At 36.9% G+C, this 21,012-nt stretch overlaps 2 protein-coding genes and 1 pseudogene across 12 annotated transcripts in view; 1 reads left to right on the top strand and 2 right to left on the bottom strand.

The window, feature by feature from the left end:
• LOC114279355 (uncharacterized) overlaps positions 1-10,575 on the bottom strand; it is a 114,839-nt gene extending 104,264 nt beyond the window's left edge. Inside the window, exon 1 of the mRNA XM_082909591.1 lies at positions 10,450-10,575. The gene's annotated coding sequence lies outside the window, so the exon portion shown is untranslated. The remainder of the gene's footprint in view (positions 1-10,449) is intronic.
• The window catches only part of LOC145813707 (uncharacterized), a 49,055-nt gene that overhangs the window by 812 nt on the left and 27,231 nt on the right, over positions 1-21,012 (bottom strand). For 2 of the 10 annotated variants that reach the window (XM_082909602.1, XM_082909605.1), the window contains 6 exons: positions 18,726-18,921; positions 18,500-18,529; positions 10,262-10,334; positions 10,136-10,177; positions 5,987-6,075; positions 3-3,652 (listed from right to left, as the gene is read on the bottom strand). In XM_082909602.1, coding sequence (XP_082765728.1) covers positions 10,310-10,334; positions 18,500-18,529; positions 18,726-18,921 — 251 coding nt within the window. In that variant the 3' untranslated portion in view covers positions 3-3,652; positions 5,987-6,075; positions 10,136-10,177; positions 10,262-10,309. Of the gene's footprint in view, positions 1-2; positions 3,653-5,986; positions 6,076-10,135; positions 10,178-10,261; positions 10,335-18,499; positions 18,589-18,725; positions 20,914-21,012 lie in introns of those variants that run through there. The other 8 variants (XM_082909603.1, XM_082909606.1, XM_082909599.1 and 5 more) reach the window with 7 other exon arrangements.
• On the top strand, positions 3,208-8,176 carry LOC145813184 (pyrophosphate--fructose 6-phosphate 1-phosphotransferase subunit beta pseudogene; annotated as a pseudogene). The gene is made up of 2 exons (XR_014356338.1): positions 3,208-3,211; positions 7,267-8,176. The product of XR_014356338.1 is annotated as a pyrophosphate--fructose 6-phosphate 1-phosphotransferase subunit beta pseudogene (transcript).

The following is a 21,012-nucleotide window of genomic DNA, read 5'->3' as shown; positions in this document are numbered from 1 at the left end:
ACCTTTTTATCCCCCAAAAGTTTTCTGTGCAGCAATTTCAATTACAAGTTGTGGAGCGCAAAAGACACTCAAGGTAAGGAACCGCACAGTTTGCATATACTTTGGTGAATCCTACAACACGGCAAGCCTGAGTGTACATAGACACACAGATTCTTCAATCTCTATAAGATGTAGAATAGTACGATTGCAAATTAAGGACAATATTGAAGGCATTGTGGCACTCACAGTATGACAAAAAAATTTCTCTTTTGGAGTGTTCTCTCTTTAAATTTATAGACAGAATAATATAATGAATGGAAATATCTAGTGTGTTCATGTTTGCATTTTGTGTACGTCTGTTGATAAAACATATGCACAATAACTTCTGTAAAGGGAAGATTTAGGTAGCGTTTGGTAGAGTTTTAGAATTATGATTTGATAATAGAATTGTATTTTGAGTTTGTGAGTTTTGGAATTATGATTTGAAAAGAGAAAATTTATTTGGTTATGAGTTTCGAATTTTTGAAATTAGAAAAGTTGTTTGATTCAAAAACTTACAACTCATAACCAAACACACAACTCAAAATTCTATTCAAAACTCATAAAAAATTTCAAATTTTTTTTTATTTAAAATGTAAAAAACAACAGGTGCCAATTGCCAAAACAAAAAAACAAATACAATTCCGGTCAACTGCCCAGACGCCCGGGTATCAATTTTTGAAAATTCTAACCGAATACAGCACTCAAACCAAGGTGTGGAATCACATTTCCAAAGCTCCACTAAACACAGCCTGATTCTACATTATAGGAATAGTTACTGTGACAAAGAAAAATTTAATAATAATTTTTATTTATTTATTTTTTTAATTTATTATTAAAGAAAAATGTGCATATTGAAAAATGATAGAAATAATCATGTATAATTTTAATTGCAAATCTCATGTGTTAATTACTAAAGCAAAATGTGCATATCTTAATTATCATGCAAAACTTCACCTACTATTCTCTTGCATTACTAAATCAAAATGGTTGGTTGGGGTTTGGCATCTCTTGATGAACCAACACAATTCTTATGAAGGTAGATTTAATAACTTTTTTCCTTTTTTTTTTTTTGATCAGCAACAAACAAAGATTTATTAAGGCTCAAGGCCAAGAAAAAAAAAGAATAAGATATCCACTTACAGCAGAAATGGAAAAACCAAAAATAGGAAAAGAAAATACAAAAAAACAAAAATACCAAATTCAAAAACTTCTACATAGAACAAACTGACACCCAATCCGAAGCAAACAAAAAAAGCTTAATCTCCCGGAATACTGAGCTCGTCGAGGCCCAAGAAGATGCCAAGTATCTCACCCTATCCCATAAGTAATCTATATCCCGGGCCACTCCATCGAAAATCCGAGCATTTCTTTCCAACCAAACAACCTAGAAAATTGCAAAGACTACACCACTCCACAATACTTTAGCTCTCTTTGATCTTCCAAAAACTTGAAAATCAAATAATAACATTTGAGCACATCCTCTTGGGGCCACCCACATCACAGTACCCAAACCACACACCCTAAGCCATAAACACCTAGCCACCGAGCAATGCAAAAAGAGATGATCCAAAGATTCTCCACTTCTACAACACATGATGCACCATTGCGGATTAAGATACCGCGTCTCCTCTTTTGCAAATGAATCATTGGTCAGAGTGCCCCCATGAACCAAAATCCACATGAACACTTTCACCTTGAAAGGAGCACACGCCTTCCAAATCTTGTTATGAAATGGAACATGAGAATTATCAATGATTTTATCAAGAAAGGACTTACAAGTGAGAGACTCCGACGAATGAATATTCCAAACCAACCTATCCTTCAACATTGGAGAAAAAGAAACATTTTCGGCGGAAATTAAAATTCCAAGATAAAGGAACCACCAAAGAACCCGCCACAGATGCAACAGAACAATTATGAGATTGAGAAACACCATATAGAAGTGGATATAACTCAGCCAAGGACATCGAACCCACCCAAACATCCTCCCAAAATTTGACCATTTCCCCATTAGCCACCCTCATAAAAATGAATCGGGACCAAACTAGATAAATCTGAGAAATGGACTTCCAAGGAGCTCGACCGCTACCCCTCGAGACCACCTGCAAGCCCCTACCATTAACTTGAATCCCATATTTACTTTTAATAACATCATGCCATAATGAACCACACTCATTGGGAAATCGCCATAACCACTTGCCTAGCAGAGCCATGTTTCTAGCCACTATATTACCAATGGCCAAACCCCCTTTCTCCTTAGATAAGGACACCGTTTCCCAATTCACCAAATGATCCCTCCTACCCTCATCTTTCCCTTCCCATAGAAAATCCCTCATTAATTTCTCAATAGATTTTGCTACCTTGACTGGAATCTTAAACACAGACATGAAATAAATTGGAATTCCACTTAGCACTGTCTTAACCAGAGTGTACCTACCCCCACGGGATAGTAAAGCCCTACTCCATCCTTCTAACCTTTTGCCTATCTTTTCCACAACCGGATTCCAAAACACTTCACCCCTTGGGTTACCTCCCAGCGGAAGCCCCAAATACTTCATCGGAAATGTCTCCATACCACACCCAAGTAACTCAGCCACTCTTTGAATCAAACTTGAATCAATAACTTTACTGTATAACTTAATAACTTTACTGTATTGCAATTTGCAACCACATAATGTCCAAGAACTAAAAATATACCAGCTCATCACCAACCACCTAAATGCATGCAAAAGAACTAAAAATATACCAGCCTCAAATACTTTAGAGTTTTAGAATTATGATTTGAGAATAGAGTTATATTTTGAGTTTGTGAGTTTTGGAATTATGATTTGAAAAAAAAAAAATTGTTTGGTTATGAGTTTTGAATTTTTGAAATTAGAAAAGTTGTTTGATTCAAAAACTTACAACTCATAACCAAACACACAACTCAAAATTCTATTCAAAGCTCATAAAAAATTGTAAAATTTTTTTTTATTTAAAATATAAAAAATAACAGGTGCCAATTGCCACACACAAAAAAAAAAAAAAAATACAATTCCGGTCAACCGGTCGGACGCCCGGGTATCAATTTTTGAAAATTCTAACCAAATACAACACTCAAACCAAGGTGTGAAATCACGTTTCCAAAGCTCCACCAAACACAGCCTGATTCTACATTATAGGAATAGTTACTGTGACCTATGAAGCATGGGTACTTTGAAAATCATGCCATACCCGTACCGGGTATTTACCGGCGTATGGTACCTCGTATGGTACTTCTGCATACGTACCGGTTACACGAAACATGTACCTAAATTATTTCTTCTTAATTTTTAGCATACCGAAACGTACCTAGTATACACTCAAGCCGTACTGTGCCTCAGTTGAAACAATATTTTCTTCTACTACAGAGATAAAACTCCTTTCACTAGACTTCTTTTTTATTTTTAATTTTATGCTTAGCATGATTTTAAAATTAAATTATGGTTTGTAAGTTATTTGATATATTGACATTTAATTTTGATTTATACCTTTACTTCTGACATTAAATGTTAATTATAGGTTGAATTTTAACAAATTAAACCATTTAATTAATTTTTGCATTACTCTAAATTAAAAATAAATATTTCTTTACAAGCGTACCAAGCCGTACCTGTAGGAACCCACATTTTATGTCCTCATCATGTTCATGAGCATCGGTATGATTATGACTTGTTAAGCTTGCATGTGTATGTTTGTGACTTGTTTCGCTTGAGCGGATGTGATCCATGCCTTGTTTTGAAGCCTTGTGATTTGTCTAAGTGTAGTATGCTTGTCTTGTTCCTTCCTTGATGTGAAACTTAGGTCACGCCTTGCCTGAGTTATGCTAGCCGATGTTATTCCAAGCCGAGGTCATCCTCAGTCTAGAAGTATCTTGGAACCCCTTGTTGACCTCCGTCCTTGCCTTGACACATTAGCCGAGATGTTACCTTGCACCCAAGTGATCTCGTCCTGGAGTGGTATGACCTAGGCTGAGGTGTGGCGCATCTAGGCCAAGATGTGGCACAGCTTAGTCAAGTGTTGTCCTTCCTAGCCGGGGTCATTGTCACCTTAGTTGCCGAAGTCCTTTTGTTAGCCGATGTCACCCATTGCCGGAGTGCCATTCCGTGTAGCTTGTTGAATACGCCTTGTTATTAGCCGATGTCATTGCCTCGTCAGAGAGCCCATACCGCTTTACTTGTTGAACACCCTTCCACCACGCCTTGTCTGGTCTGTCAGTCACCTTTTCAGGGAAACCCAACCAGTCGCCGCCACGTGTCTCAGCAGAGGGTTAACCCCAGAACCGGGTAAAGAAAACTATCATTTGGTATCATAACCTTGCCTTGTAGAGAGAGAAGCTCTAGGAGGAGGAAGGAGTTTTAGAGTGAGGAAGTAGATCTTCAAGCTTGATTCCTAGAGATCGAACCGTTAGACCCGTGTTCTAAGGTTAGATTTTTGATCTGCTCATGACGTTCTTTATGTTCCTGTTATTGCATTGCATGATCGGATATGATTTGTAAGCCATGCATTGTTTTGAAGTTCGATTTTAGAAAGAGAAAATGACATTCATGTGTTCTTCAAGAAAGTCTTGTTTTGATCCGAAAACTTGCATAAAGAATCATGTTTTTGTGTTTATTTCCGCAAGAATTCCAAGTACGGGTACCCAGGTCCATGTTTTCAAACTCATAGCATGAAAATCCCAGATTTGTGATGACAAATTATGATTGAACATTCATATTTTTCATGTTTTCACACTCATGTTCTTCATGTTCATCAGCAGAGGGAAACCCAGAGTTTCCCGACCTCTTTCCCTTGCATGTGGCCCTCGGGAACACACCTCGGCGAGGAGGTGTGGAACCTCGGCCTAGACCTGGTTGGTGCCCAGCATGTTTTCCGAAATCAATTGTGTACATACGAAACTTGTTGAAGGTGCATTCAATAGGCTTTGCCATGTGTTTGTAGGACTTGGGCTTGTCTCGACTCCGACGTTTGAAGAAACTATGTGAGTGGTATTTTTAATAAAGCTATGTTACACTTGCTTTCATAAATCTCGTCTTGCCTTATTTTGAAAAGTACTTGATCTAGCATGAATGGCTATCCCTACTTGTATATTAAACACTATCTTGTTTTGATGACATTTCTTGAAAGTCCTTAGCTGCAGGGGACTATAATGCAACTGCACTCTTGTCTTGAAAGTCCTTAGCTGCAGGGGACTATAATGTAACTGCACTCTTGTCTTGAAAGTCCTTAGCTGCAGGGGACTATAATGCAACTGCACTCTTGTCTTGAAAGTCCTTAGTTGCAGGAGACTATAATGCAACTGCACTCTTGTCTTGATATGTCATCGCACTTGTAATATGTAGATGTAATAACATCCAAGGAACTTGAAAGGCCGGCAATGAACTTGATTTCCCCCTTGATTGTAAAGTATGCTATGTATTGTTTTGAAAGAAATCTTGGATATCAATCATGCAAAACCTTTATTTCTAATATCATTCACTGAGTATCCAAGCTCACCCTCTCTATATATATGTAGGTGATGAGCAAGAAGGCAATGAGGCCTAGACATGTAGCCGATGTGTTTTTGGGTGCATTGCCGATGTGTTTTGGATTGGCATTTTGTACCATCTTGAAGATTATGCTTCTTAGCTTATATTTCATGTGCACTTGTATATGTCGGCTTGAGAAGCCTTTTGGTCAAGATGTATTTTGTATCTCATTTCCTTATTGTATCTAAGTTGTAAGACTTTGTAAAAATGCATGTCATTTCATTGGACTTAAGCACGGCTCTCATGGACTATTTAGACTCTGTATATATATATATATATATATGTTGCTTCCGCACTTGTAAGCCCCATATTTTATACTCTGATTGTGTGTGATTCTTGTAAGTCGGCCTTCGGTAATCTCGGATTACTGGCCATCACGGCACCAAACTACTAGGGGCGGTTTGGGGGCGTGACAGTACCTGTACCCTACTTTTTTTAGATTTTACCGTATTGACGTACCCGTATCGTACCAGTACCTGTACTCGTACCTGTACCCGTGCTTCATAGACTCTGACAAACAAAAATTTAATCACAATTTTTATTTCTTTTTTTTTTAATTTATTATTAAAGAAAAATGTGCATATTGAAAAATGATAGAAATAATCATGTAGAATTTTAATTGCAAATCTCATGTGTTAATTACTGAAGCAAAATGTGCATCTTAATGATCATGCTGAACTTCACCTACTATTCTGTTGCATTACTAAATCAAAATAGTTGGCTGGGGTTTGGCATCTCTTGATGGACCAACAGAATTCTTATAAAGGTAGATTTAATAACTTTACTGTATTGCAATTTGCAACCACATAATGTCCAAGAACTAAAAATATACTACCAGCCCATCACCAACCACCTAAATGCATGCATATCCCTATTATTTCTTGGATCTTCCTTGTCTAATAAGTTAAGCTATGATCAAAACAAATACATAGTTTTCTCTCTCCCAAAACTACTTCACTGATTAAGCTAGGATTTGTTTGTGTTTTTTTATTAGTGTCCCCCTCATTGGGGGGCTGTGTTAGATGTGTTGTGTTCCTTGGGGTATGCCCCTCGTAAATGTGTATATTCTTCGCATTTATTTTATGACTTACCCAAAAAACAAAAAAAAAAAAAACAAAATCCCATATTGAAGAGAAAAACCCAATTCTAGAACTCTACTTCACAGATTTCCCGTTTAAAAACCACAATAGAAAACATACATAATGATTTTTGTTATTATGCCCAAGCATAAGAAAACAGAACATAGAAGAATGGTAAAAGACATTTCATGGGGCTGAAATTACATCCACGCTTTATATAGTGTGCTAACCTAGTGCCCATTACAAGTAATTTCAGTTTTAGTTTTAGTTCCACTTTTTTGTGAAATTGAATATGTTGTATAAACAATGCAACAATGCACTCAGATGAGTATGACATGAAAATAAACTAATAAAACACATAGACAACAACCAAAAGGAAATTATGTTAGAATTTACCAATTTACTCCTCCACCTACCATCTCCACTAGCACCCAATTTACTCCTCTACCTACCATCTCCACTAGCACCCACTTCACCTACCACCTCCACTACACTACACCTACTACCACCTTCTCTTCTATATATAGGAGTTGTAATAAATCTTGTAATAAATCAACAAAGCAATCAATAATACATATATTTCAACATGGTATCAGAGCAATAGGTTAGCTCTTGGTGAGCTTCACCTTCCGGCGGGCGGCAACCTTGCCTTCACCGCCCGCCGGACCCTAACCTGTTACATAATCAAATCTCAAACAGACCGGCTTCTCCATCCTCGTCACAGGCGCCGCCGGCTTCGTCGGCACCCACTCCTTCCTCGCGTTGCCAGAACAGCCGTCTCGATCACTCTCTTCCTCTACCTTCTGTTCTCAAAAGTTCCTTCAAGGTCGTCCATGGCCCCCCTAGCTCCGCCGCCGGCAATCCAGATGAGATCGCGAAGCTCTTTCCTGGCCTATTTGGGCAGCCATCGGCAATGTTGGTGCCAGGCGAATCGTCCGAGTTTCCCTCAGGATCGTTGCAAAGGAAGCACGGTGTACGGCTTCAGGGGTGGACCAGCTGGAATCATGAAGTGCAAATATGTGGTGTTGACTCCAGAGTTCATTTACCCGTACAGAAATCAGGGCGGCTTTGATATGATCTGCAGTGGCAGAGGCAAGATTGAAACTCCAGAGCAGTTTCAGCAAGCTCAAGAAACAGCATTGAAGCTTGATTTGGATGGGTTTGTTGTCATTGGTGGAGATGACTCAACCACAAATGCTTGCCTCCTTGCTGCAAACTTTAGGAATAAAAATATGAAAACTCGGGTTATTGGATGTCCAAAGACAACTGATGGTGACTACTTGGCAGATAGAATTATTTTTTAGTGAGGATAAGCTCATGGACTCCAATAGCAAGGCTATCATGATGGCTTGGGAGACACCACTAATGGATGCACCTGCAAAAGCTGTTTGCTCATATTATATAAACCTTTCTTTTTTTATTCTCTTTGCTCACCCCCATATCTGACCAAACACCACTCTTCTTTTATTTTACACTTTTCTTTTATTTTAAGATATATCTCTATATATATTTTTTATAATATATTTCTCATATCCCTACTTTTATTTTATTTTATTTATTTTATTTTTTCTATCTTTCTTTTTCCATTATCTTATTATTTTTTTTTTTATATTTCACCAAAAAAAAAAAAAAAAAAAAAAAAAAAAAAAAAAAAAACCTTTACCAATTTGCACAACAAATCATATTTTATTCATCTCAGGAATTTACCCCGGTTCACATTTTCCACCACAACCACAAAAACAAACACAAAAAAAAAAAAAAAAAAAAAAAAAAAAAAGAAGACCACACAAGATCACCATCACAACAACAACAGATTTGTTTTCTTTTCTGCAGGCCGCCACCCACCGACCTACTCTGCCGCCGATCTCTTCTTCTTGCCTCCGTCCTGGACGGCCCTTGCCGGTGTTGCCTCCGGATTTCCCACGCCACCGAGCACATTTACTCCCTGCTCCTCCACTGCCGCATATGGCGGTCCTCCAAATCGGAACATCACGGTGGCCTTCCGCTTCAGCTCCTTGTTTTCTGTCCTTAGCACGCTTATCTCTGCTCGCGCATCCTTATACATGCGTTGGAGCAGAGCCAGCTGGGAGTTTAAATGCTGCACCTCATTTGTCCTACTCTGCAGCCGGTTCGACAAATTTGTGACCGCCGTCATGGTTTCCACGCATGACTTCAGCGTATACTGATTAGCCTCAATATCAGTTTGCATCGCCATTTTTTGCTCCACCGACCGCATCGGAAAGTTCAATGGAGCAAAACCAGAGGTGTTTGGTTGCGGTTCACTGGCCACCGCACCAGTTATTTCTCTTGTGGGCTCGTTCAGTTCTGGAAAGAGCGTGAGCAGGTTCTGGGTCACTGGACGGGAAGACGAGGACGAGGCCATTTTCTGGGCAACAGAGTGTTACACAGTATCTCTCTCAGAATTCTCTCTCAGAAAACAGAGTGTTACAGAATCTCTCTCAGAAATTTCTCTCAGAATATCTCTCGCAGGTTTTTTGCCTCAGCCTCAGCCTCTGTCTTATAGCCGAGGCAGCCACGCGCATCGCGCGCCTCTTACCACCAGCCGACAAACGGGCACGCAAGCCAAGGAGCCCACGTGCCTCGCCATCATGTCCGGCACAACTTTTTATGGATTGGGCACGCCTTTTGATGGCACGCCTTTTGATAAATTGGGCACACCTTTTGAGGGTGCGACTTTTTAAGGGTCCGACAAGACTCTGTAAACTGTCCCGACATTAATTCCGGTTAGCTCCTTTATGGGTCCGACAAGACTCTGTAAACTGTCCCGACATAGATTCCGGTTAGTTTCTACAAGGGTCCGACAAGACTCTGTAAACTGTCCCGACATTGATTCCGGTTAGTTTCTACAAGGGTCCAGCAAGACTCCATAAACTGTCTTCTACAATGGTCCGACATGACCCCATAAACTGTCTTCTACAACGGTCCGACATGACCCCATAAACTGTCTTCTACATCGGTCTGACACCACCATACAGTGTCCTCTACAACGTTATGACACCCCATACAGTGTCTTCACCAACGGTCTGACACGACCATACAGTGTCTCCTATCCTTTTTTATTTTTATGTATTTTCTTGTTTTGTTACTCTCTCCAAACTCAAGTTGGTTAGTTTCTCTCCTCCTTGAGTTTGCGGGGGGCTGTTAGAATTTACCAATTTACTCCTCCACCTACCATCTCCACTAGCACCCAATTTACTCCTCTACCTACCATCTCCACTAGCACCCACTTCACCTACCACCTCCACTACACTACACCTACTACCACCTTCTCTTCTATATATAGGAGTTGTAATAAATCTTGTAATAAATCAACAAAGCAATCAATAATACATATATTTCAACAAATTAACTACATTATGGTTCACTAGATTTCTAGGCAGCAAAAAATACGCATCCAAAAATTTGAACATGATGAGACCATTCAATAACTTTGATAGATATAAACAAAAATTAGTTTTGAAGACTAACCTGACATCGGAATTCACATTTTGAGAAAGTGATATGAATGAACTGCAAACAAAGGCAAATTAGAATCAACATAAGCTGCAACAAGGAAAGTTAGTATCAACATAGAGTGAAATGATCTAGACATACCCGTGACAAACTTTCCAAGGCAGGTGGCTTGGAATGAATCAAAGTAAATTAAGTTTGTTTTGAATCCTTCAACCTGTTACAGAAGCACAACAGAAGTATTGAGTCCCAAAAATGCGCACTTTGAAATCCTTTAAGCCAAAGGAATGGCCTTTTAGGAACACAAAGTAGAAAGTGGGAAATGTACCTACCAACATTGAGTTGTCGAGTCTACCCTGGAGTTTCCTTGCAACAGCTTGCACACACTTTTAGATATAATGAACTATGCATCTCTCAGTTTGTTAATTATTAATTTGAAACTAATTTTTTAAGATATAGTTACTCATTTGAGATCAGGTTGAAGAATAGCCACAAAGGTCCCAGTCAATCCTATAGGAATGCTTAGATTTATAGAAATTTATTGTAACATAGAACACAACTTGTTAAAATTTTCAACAATACTACATACCTAGAAAAATCATCCAGAAAAATACATACGTAGGATAGACCAAAAAAATACATATGCAGGATAGACCACATTCATTCCCGGCGTACTCACATCACACTAACTTTGAATCTGCACCATACACCTCACTTTTGGGATACTTTTCGGTGTAAAATTTATGGGTAGATAGCATTTTCCTAAAATTTCGGACATGGTTGTTTCTATTGATAAGCAATCGTGACCTTTAAAAGCTAAGTATGCATGCATTTTAGGAATGGTTTGTTTAAATCTCTACCCAAATCCATGATTCAAACACAACCCAAGAGAATTTGTTAAATCTCATAATACACTCATTCATTGTTATAAGATTTTAGTATATGAAAAAGCAAGACCATTCACAGATCTGTGGAAATTTCTAAATTTTTAAACAGAACATTTACTTAAAAAAATAAAATAAAACTGCTTTGTTTATTTGTGAGTAAGAATGCTTATTTATGAATATGAAGGTGGTGACATAACAATGTTTCTAGAGATACAAATAGTGCAATCTAAGACACTCAAACATAAGGAGAAGTGCAAGTGAAGTGCTTGCACCCCTTTACGCTATGCCTGGTTGGGAGATTTGGGAAGGGATTTGGAAAGGAAAAGGAAAAGGAAAAAGGTAGGTGAAATGCGAGTAAAATATATATACATTTCACCTAATTTTACACACCTTTTTCCTTTCCCTTTCCAAATCCCTTCCCAAGTCCCCTCACCAAACACAGCGTTAGAGATAGGGGTAAGCAAAAGAGCTCATTCAATTTTGATATCTTGAATTTTATTGAGTTGTAAGTTGATTTATACAGAATATGTACAATAGGATTTAAAAGAAATTTAAATTATTTGAGCCAACAACAGGAAAAACAAACACATTAAAACCTCGGTGAAGAAAAACTCACATGCATAAAGACAATTATGAATAGGTATTTCAATAAATGATGGGAGGAAAAATATAATAGCCAAAAACTACGTAAACCATCAATAAACGAGCAAAATGAGTAAACACAAAAATGAGAAAATGGATTGAATAAATATAATTTTCTAGAATTGGAATTGCATTTGTGTAGTTTTTTTCCAGTCAAGAAATGCAACGGAATATAAAATAAATGATTGATTAGTTCACGTTCTGCCCAAAACCGACTCTGTTATTGGCCAAAGGCCCAAACATAGGAACAGGCCAATGAATAATTTAATATATTATAGTTATGTTTGGATTAAGGATTTAAGGAGTGATTTGTCGAAGGAAAATAAAAAGGGAGGAAGTGCTTGGTTGACGTGATATCTTGTCAGAATCAGAAATTTAAAAATAAATAAGTAAATGAACTCTACAAACAGAAGTAAATAATATAGTTGATGTATTGACCGATATAAAAGATAAACTTTTTTCTTGTATTGTTCATTCTTAGAATTTTATTGACAACAGTTATAACAATAACTTCTGCAAAATATATATATATATATATAATTAAAATTGATAAAAACCAACTTAAGATTGATTATATATCACACACACACCCAAAAAAAAAAGGGGGAATTAGGTATTAATATCAATTAAACATAATGTTAGAAATATCAAGTACAAAAAATTAGTTAGTAATTTTGCTTCTTGAAATGTCTGAAAAATCAATTTTCAATAAAAATTTTACCATGTAAAAATGATTTAAAGAGATTGAGCAGCCTCTGGTTCTGTCCTACCCTCATCATAACTTTGCTTACTAACTCCATTGAGGCTCTTCATGATCTCTCTAATTACTCTTGCTTTAGAAGTAATCAAAAAAGAATCCAAGAGGAATGTTTCACATAACAAAGCAAGAACAGTGCTTTTAATTCTCAAATTACCCCAAGTTAGCATAAATCACTAGAAAACTTAATAAACTATTTGACTTGTAATCAGAGTGCTAGTGAGGTGGAAGTGTGCAGACATGCAACCTAGTGTCCATTACAAGTAATTCAGTTTCAATTCCATTTTTTTGTAAAGTTGAATATGATGTATAAAAAAAGCAGTTAGATGATTACGATGTGAAAATAAATAAATAAAACAGATAGACAACAACCAAAAAAAAACTAACTACATTCCTGTTTGTTACACATCCATAAATTTGAAACATGAGACCATATAATGACTTCGATAGAAATAAACAAAAAATATGATGTACTATCAATTAGGCTAGAATTAAACAAGGCCAGAGGCCATTGGCATTTTACGCATGTCACCAATTAATTTCTGCATGACCATCTGAACACCAAAAACCTTGATTAATTTATTTTTAAAAATATGACATAAAATCGAATCCAAAAAAACAAAGCCCTCAATCTATACCTGAGTAAAAACAAGATATAATACATACAAGAACTCGATGGATCCAAAGTTAAAACTCAAGCAATAGATATTGAGAAAACCATGATGTCCGAACCGAACCAAGAACAGCATAATCCAAATACAAAATAAAAAGAAGAGCAATATTTAAAGACCGCATTAGCAAATAGCAAACATGATAGTGTTTAACTTAAAAAGAGCTAAAAGGCGACGGAAAGCTTGGCTTCTTGCTTCTCATTGCTTGCTTTGGTTGGTTTGGTAGAAGTGTAATAGGCATGTTTTCCAGGATGTATGTCATTCAGTGCCTTGGTTAGAGAGTAGGCTTTTGTTGATTTTGCGTAGTTGGGTTACAGGTTCAGTTGATTCTAATGTTTTGGCTTTTGTAGATTTCGTGGAGAATTTTAGTTAGGTTGTTGGGCCCTATGTGGGTTGCTTTTTTGTACTCTTTGCATCGCCTTGATGCTTTTCTATAAAGTTTGATTATTTATCAAAAAGATAAAAAAGAGAGCTAAAATAAGTAAGATGAAAGCTCCCATACCAACCATTATATTTCACACAACTTCCCAATGGATCTCTGCATTGGCAAAATGATGAAGATCATGGAAAAAAGAAAGAGCAAATCTAGAATTTCGCATCAAGCCCATTTTGGGCATCAAGAATTAAAGATTTGTAATAATTTCGAGTCTTCATGTCATTATAGAAGGTTTTGGTAATTAAGGGTATAATGGTAATTCCAACAATTGCTGGACAAATTATTGAACAACAGCGAGCAATTTACTTACGATACTTAGTTGACATTCATAAAAAGTATCTAATCAATTATGAGTTCAATACATCCTGTTTAGCAGAAAGAAGGATATCCCTTGCTCATTATCAGACAATCACTCATTCACAAACCTCGTGTGGGGCTAATAGTTTTCATTTCCCATCTCATGAAAAACCCTTTTCGCTCCCCCTCTAGGGGTATTTTAGTGATAGGTTCTATAAGAACCGGACGATCTTATTTGGTCAAATACCTGGCGACAAACTCCTATGTTCCTTTCATTACGGTATTTCTGAACAAGTTCCTGGATAACAAGCCTAAAGGTTTTCTTATTGATGATATTGACATTGATGATAGTGACGACATTGATGCTAGTGACAATATCAATCGTGACCTTGATACGAAGCTGCTGACTATGATGAATGTGCTAACTATGGATATGATGTCGGAAATATACCGATTTTATATCAACTTTCAATTCGAATTAGCAAAAGCAATGTCTCCTTGCATAATATGGATTCCAAACATTCATGATCTGGACGTGAATGAGTCGAATTACTTATCCCTCGGTCTATTAGTGAACCACCTCTCCAGGGACTGTGAAAGATGTTCCACTAGAAATATTCTTGTTATTGCTTCAACTCATTCCCCCAAAAGTGGATCCTGCTCTAATACTCCGAATAAATTAAATACATGCATTAAGATGCGAAGGCTTCTTATTCCACAACAACGAAAGCACTTTTTCACTCTTTCATATACTAGGGGATTTCACTTTGAAAAGAAAATGTTCCATACTAATGGATTCGGGTCCATAACCATTGGTTCCAATGCACGAGATCTTGTAGCACTTACCAATGCGGCCCTATTGATTAGTATTACACAAAAGAAATCAATTATAGATACTAATACAATTAGATCCTCTCTTCATTGACAAACTTGGGATTTTCGATCCTAGGTAAGATCGGTTCAGGATCATGGGATCCTTTTCTATCAAATAGGAAGGGCTGTTGCCCAAAATGTACTTCTAAGTAATTGCCCAATAGATCCTCTATCTATCTATATGAAGAAGAAACCATGTAACCAAGGGGATTCTTATTTGTACAAATGGTACTTCGAACTTGGAACGAGCATGAAGAAATTAACGATACTTCATCTTTTGAGTTGTTCTGCCGGATCGGTTACTCAATATCTTTGGTCTTTACCCGAACCCGATGGAAAAAATGGGATCACTTCTTATGGACTCGTTGAGAATGATTCTGATCTAGGTCATGGCCTATTAGAAGTAGAAAGTGCTCTGGTGGGATCCTCACAAATAGAAAAAGATTGTAGTCAATTTGATAATGATCGAGTGATATTGCTTCGTCGGCCCAAACCAAGGAATCCCTTTGATATGATGCAAAACGGATCTTATTCTACCTTTTATCAGAGATTTCTCTATGAAAAATACGAATTGGAGTTTGAAGAAGGGGAAGGAGCCCTTAACCCGCAACAGATAGAAGAGGATTTATTCAATCACATAGTTTGGGCTCCTAGAATCTGGCGCCCTTGGGGCTTTCTATTTGATTGGATCGAAAAGCCCAATGAATTGGGATTTCCCTATTGGTCCAGGTCATTTCGAGGCAAGTGGATCATTTATGATGAAGAGGATGAGCTTTAAGAGAATGATTCGGAGTTCTTGCAGAGTGGAACTATGCAGTACCAGACACGAGATAGATCTTCCAAAGAACAAGGCCTTTTTCGAATAAGCCAATTCATTTGGAACCCTACAGATCCACTCTTTTTCCTATTCAAAGATCAGCCCTTTGTCTCTGTGTTTTCACATCGAGAATTATTTGCAGATGAAGAGATGTCAAAGGGGCTTCTTACTTCCCAAACAGATCCTCCTACATCTATAAATAAAGGCTGGTTTATCAAGAATACGCAAGAAAAGCACTTCGAATAAATCATTTTCGAACAATTGTTGGACATGGGTAATTAAGGGTATAATGGTAATTCCAACAACGGTTGGACATGGGTTGTAAGGGTCACCCATGGGTTTTATTTTGGGTCAAGTTATTAAATGGGTCATTATTTATGGGTTTTATTATATCTAGAATAATTTTAGTGGTCAAAAGTTTAAGTTTCCTATAATGATTAAAATAGAATTAGAAGTCATAGTTGGTCTAGAATATTAGTAGTTGCAATATTTTTAGAACTACAGTCCTTATAGAATTAAGAGTCTTTAGCCTATAAATATATGTGTAATCTCAATGATTTAAAACAAGAGTTAATATTATGAAAATTTGAGATTGTGTTAGTGTGATTGGCCTATCCCTTGTGAGGGTGAAGCACTTCTCTCTCTCTCTCCTTCTTCTTCTTCTATCCAACAAGGTTATTGTTCACGTCACTGTTCACAATGCTTAGAACAACCACCCAACTGCCCCTAAACACTTGTGTTTTCATTCCCAAAACCCTACCCTTTTACGAACCCTTAAAACTCATAATTTTTAAATACTTCTACAGTCATAAAATCCTACCAAATCCAGCCCTACAAGTCTACTATTGCTGCTGCCAGTATACTTAAACCGCGCTCACTACTTGTAGGAAAATAAGCCCTACTCGTCCTACATCAGTTTGGTTTCAGAGCTTCAAGGTCCTTCCTTGTTTTTCACCAATCTTTTGATGAAATTGCTTTCTTTATTACAATGTTGACAAGCATTGAATTAAATTGGAAGTTTGAAACCTTGTCAACAAATTATACAGCTACTAACAAAGATGTTGCGATGTTAAAGGAGGATGCTGCAACAATAAAGAGTGATATGCATACTATTATCAAGACAACTTTGAATGGATTGAAAGCTTCCATGAAAGGATTGTTGGCTACTGCTTTAGAGAAGACTAATATCCAGGAGTAAACGGATGATAGTGTTGAAGATTTTGAAGAAACTAAGAAAGAGCAAGATGTACATGCTGCTAATATTGAGGATATTAAAGAAAGGAAGGCAAAAATTAATTTGCTTAGTAAAGAAAGCATGAAAGATCATCATGATCAATGTTCTGAAGCCAAGGAAGCCAAAGAGAATGATGAGAATGCAACTGAACTTTCTGCTCTTCACAAGAAAAATGAAATTCACATTGAGTTTATTATTCCTGATGAATTCGATGTGGTAATGGAGTGATGACAACATTGAACTTTTTGATTTTCTCATCATTCATTCAAAACAATCAATTTGAATGGCTGCAAGTACAAGATTCCATAATCCTTATACTTGAAGTCAAGTTTTTTCGAATGAAGGGGAGAATGATGCAGATCATGGAAAGAAGAAAAAGAGCAAATCTGGAATTTCACATCAAGCACATTTTGGGCGTCAAGAATTAAAGATTTGTAATAATTTTGAGTCTTCATCTCATTATAGTAGGGTTTTAGTAATTAAGGGTATAATGGTTATTCCAATAATTGTTAGACATAGGTTGTAGGGGTCACCCATGGGTTTTATTTTGGGTCAAGTTATTAAATGGGTCATTATATATGGGTTTTATTATATCTAGAATAATCTTAGTGTCAAAAGTCCCAAGTTTCCTATTATGATTAAAATAGAATTAGAAGTCATAGTTGGTCTAGAATATTAGTAGTTGCAACATTTTTAGAATTATAGTCCTTATAGAATTAGGAGTCTTTAGCCTATAAATATGTGGAATCTCAATGATTCAATAGCTGAGTTAATATTATGAAAATTTGAGATTGTATATGATTGGCCTATCCCTTGTGAGGGTGAAGCACTTCTCTCTCTCTCTCTCTCTCTCTCTCTCTCTCTCTCTCCCTCTCCTCCTCCTTCTATCCAGCAAGGTTACTATTCACGCCACTGTTCACAGTGCTTAGAACAACCACCCAACGGTTCCTAAACACTTGTGCTTTCATTCCCAAAACCCTACCCTTTTACAAACCCTTAAAACACCTATTTTTAAAATACTTCTACAGTCATAAAATCCCCCCAAATCCAGCCCTACAAGTCTACTATTGTTGCTGCTAGTATACTTAAACTGGGCTCACTACTTATAGAAAAGTAACCCCTACTCGTCCTATATCACAAAATAGATATATATATATATATATATATCCATAGAAATAGATAAATATTCCCATAACCCTAACCAAAACAATACCTTATTTGAAAATAAAGTATCGAACAGAAGAACAGAACACATCCAAAGTTGAAATCAAAAAGTAATTCAAAAAATAGTTAGATCAATAGAAGAAAAAGAACATGAAAATGCAAATGGGAAAGAAGGGCAACTAACGAAAGAGTACAAAAACATTATATAAAAATAAATGAACAAAAATCAGCAAGAGATACCTATGAGATCCGAAACAAAGCAACACATATAATCAAAATGAAGAATAAAAAGATGATAAATATACAAAGATCAAATTAGCAAATAACAAATGCAATCCAAAGTTGAAATCAAACAAAAAAGAAGTTCAATATAGTTAGATCAAAACAAGAAAAAGAAGAAGAAAACCCAATAATAGCTATAAATGAAAAACTCATCTCTCCATATCGATGTTCATGTACAAAAACCCAAGCAACACAAATGAAAAATAAAATTAGGATCATGATGAACAAAAAAGCATACATGCAATTAAAACCAAAATAATTTGCAAGAAAAAATCATATCAGAAAATCAAAAAATCAGAAAGCGGAATAAAGTGCAAATTACCTCGAAGCTGTTGTTCGTATTCTCCATTCACTTCTCCATATCAATGTTGTATAAAAACCCCAATAATAAAACAGAAAAAGAAAGGCAAACTAGGATCATAATCAAGGACAAGGTATATAGACAAACATATACTAAATAACAAAGCAAAATAATTCATCACATCAGAAAATCAGAATGTGAAAGAATACAAGAAACACATCCCCCCCAAGAAAACCTCCATTCTTACCTGAAGAAGAGCAACACAAAACACCAAGATTGCACAAATGAACAGCTCTGACTGGTACTTTGAAGCCAAAATTGCAAATCGGAACTGAAAACCCAACAAAGAATAATCTTTGAAGCCATTTGCACATCCAAACTGAAAAGCCCCCAGTAGAGAACTAGGAATAAAACTCCCAAATCCAACCACGAACAAAAAAAATCTGTAAATCTGCGAATCATTTAGTGCAAGAAATTCACAAGCACAACAAGTGCCCTTCATATTCCAACCATTTAGTTTCTCTATATTGTAATAGAGATGCACAAATGACATTATATTATTATTAAATTAATATATTACGATATATATCTGCAAATGCAATAGACTCAAAGTGAGTTAATTCATGAATTGAATAAACCATATGAGAATAGTCCCTCTGGAATTTTAAATTAGTTCATTAGAGAGCATATATCACTCACATATTTTATGGAATATTTATACAGATAAAATGAATTGTTCAAATATGAATGCAAACCACTAAAACACAAAATTTCAATTTAATAGAACGTGCATATAATAGCCCTTGCGCTACCATCTTATTGCTTTAACTGCCTGTTAATTAATGTAAGCAGGTGACTGCAATTATAGCGAATTTGTATTGTGGTCCAAAGGGAGATGAGCGGAGGATGCACAAGTTGCAGTGGGATAAGCTTGTTGAGAAGAAAACTGGGGGTGGATTGGGTTTCCGAGACCTTGAAGCACATAATCTAGCTTTGCTAGCAAAACAAGGCTGGCAATTTCTGCCTAGGGGTTCTAGTCTCTTGTATGGCGTTTTGTGAGCCAAGCATTTTTGAGACGGATCCTTTTTGGACTCCAAACTAGGGGCCCATCTTGGATTTGGTTAAGCCTACTGGAAGGTAGGAAGGTCCTTGAAGCTGGTGTTTGATGGACGGTGGGGGATGGCAAGAAAATAAACTTGACTGAGCTGGCTACGTATAGACTGAATACCTTTTCACATGCAGCTATATTATATAGGGTGATTCCTAGATTTCTAAAATGGCCATGTAATTAAGCACGTAAATTGTTGTTGGTTAGAAGAAGAGGTGGTAAGAAGGTTTCAGGAGGAGGCTGCTAGTTTAATCATGAACATGTTGCTTCCTGTTTCAGATGTGGTGGACAAGTTAGTTTGGCATTACACTGATTCGGGGGATTACACGGTTGGTTCAGGTTATGAAACTGCAATGATGCTTAAGAGGAATGGCTTGCTTGGGCGATGGGGAGAGGGAGATAGTAGCGGCAGGGGAGGAGCTAAAGTCCTGGAAGTCGTTGTGGCATGTTCCAGTGCCAAGCAAAGTTACACTTTCTACGGAGATGTTGCAAAGAAATAGTTCTTATTAAATCCCCGCATGTACAACGAAGGTTGGTCGAGGATATATGTTGTCCATTGTGTCCAGTGCTTTGAAAAGCGCGCCAAAGCGCAAGGCGAGGCAAGGTGCAGGGCTGCGCTTCATGCATAGCAAGGCGAGGCGATGTGGGTTAGGTGCAATTGAAGCGCTGAGGCAAGCACCTTATTCTGAGGCGCGAGGCGAGCACCTTCTGCGCTTCACTTGTATTCCACTCCAAAGGCTCATATGGTTTTTTGTGTGGATACCCACATGGAACAAAATCTCTCTTACATTATAAAATGACCAAAACATGGTCCAAAAGAGCAAAAGGGATTAAAAAAAAACCCTAGTGGGTGGATAAGAAGAAGACGACATGACAGGAAGAGAAAACGACACATTTCTTTGGCTTTCGACACACAGCATGTCAGGTTCTTCTCTTCTTTTCTTCTCTGGTTCTTCTCTAGTTCTCCTCTTCTCTTCTCTCTCTTCACCTCTTCTTTGGTTCTTCTCTGGTTCTTCTTTGCCTCTATTTTTTTTTTTGCTTTATTTTTCTGGTCTTCTTCTCTTCTCTTGTCTTCTTGTCTCTCTTCTCTAGTCTTTTTCTCTCTATTTTTTTCTTCGTTTTTTCTGCTTCTATTTTATTTTTTCTCCTCTGTTCTTCTTCTCTGTTTCTGTCTTCTCCTCTTATTCTCTGGTCTTCTTCTCCTGCTCTCTGTTTTTTTTCTCCTCTATTCTTCTTCTCTATTTCTCTCTGTTCTCTCTCTGTTTTTTTTCCCTCCTTTATTCTCCTCTATATTTTTTCTCCTCTGTTCTCTCTCTGTTTTTTTTCCCTGTCAAAAAAAAGTATAAAATCAACATTGAATGATGATGGATTGAATGCACTGAATCATTGCTTACTATCTTAATAGGTACATACATAATAAATGACA

This window comes from Camellia sinensis, chromosome 15, assembly GCF_055761805.1.
Source record: "Camellia sinensis isolate YWXY chromosome 15, ASM5576180v1, whole genome shotgun sequence".
Classification (NCBI taxonomy): Eukaryota; Viridiplantae; Streptophyta; class Magnoliopsida; order Ericales; family Theaceae; genus Camellia; species Camellia sinensis.
The sequence above is the reverse complement of the archived record's forward strand: the minus strand, read 5'-3'. Positions and strand labels throughout refer to the sequence as shown.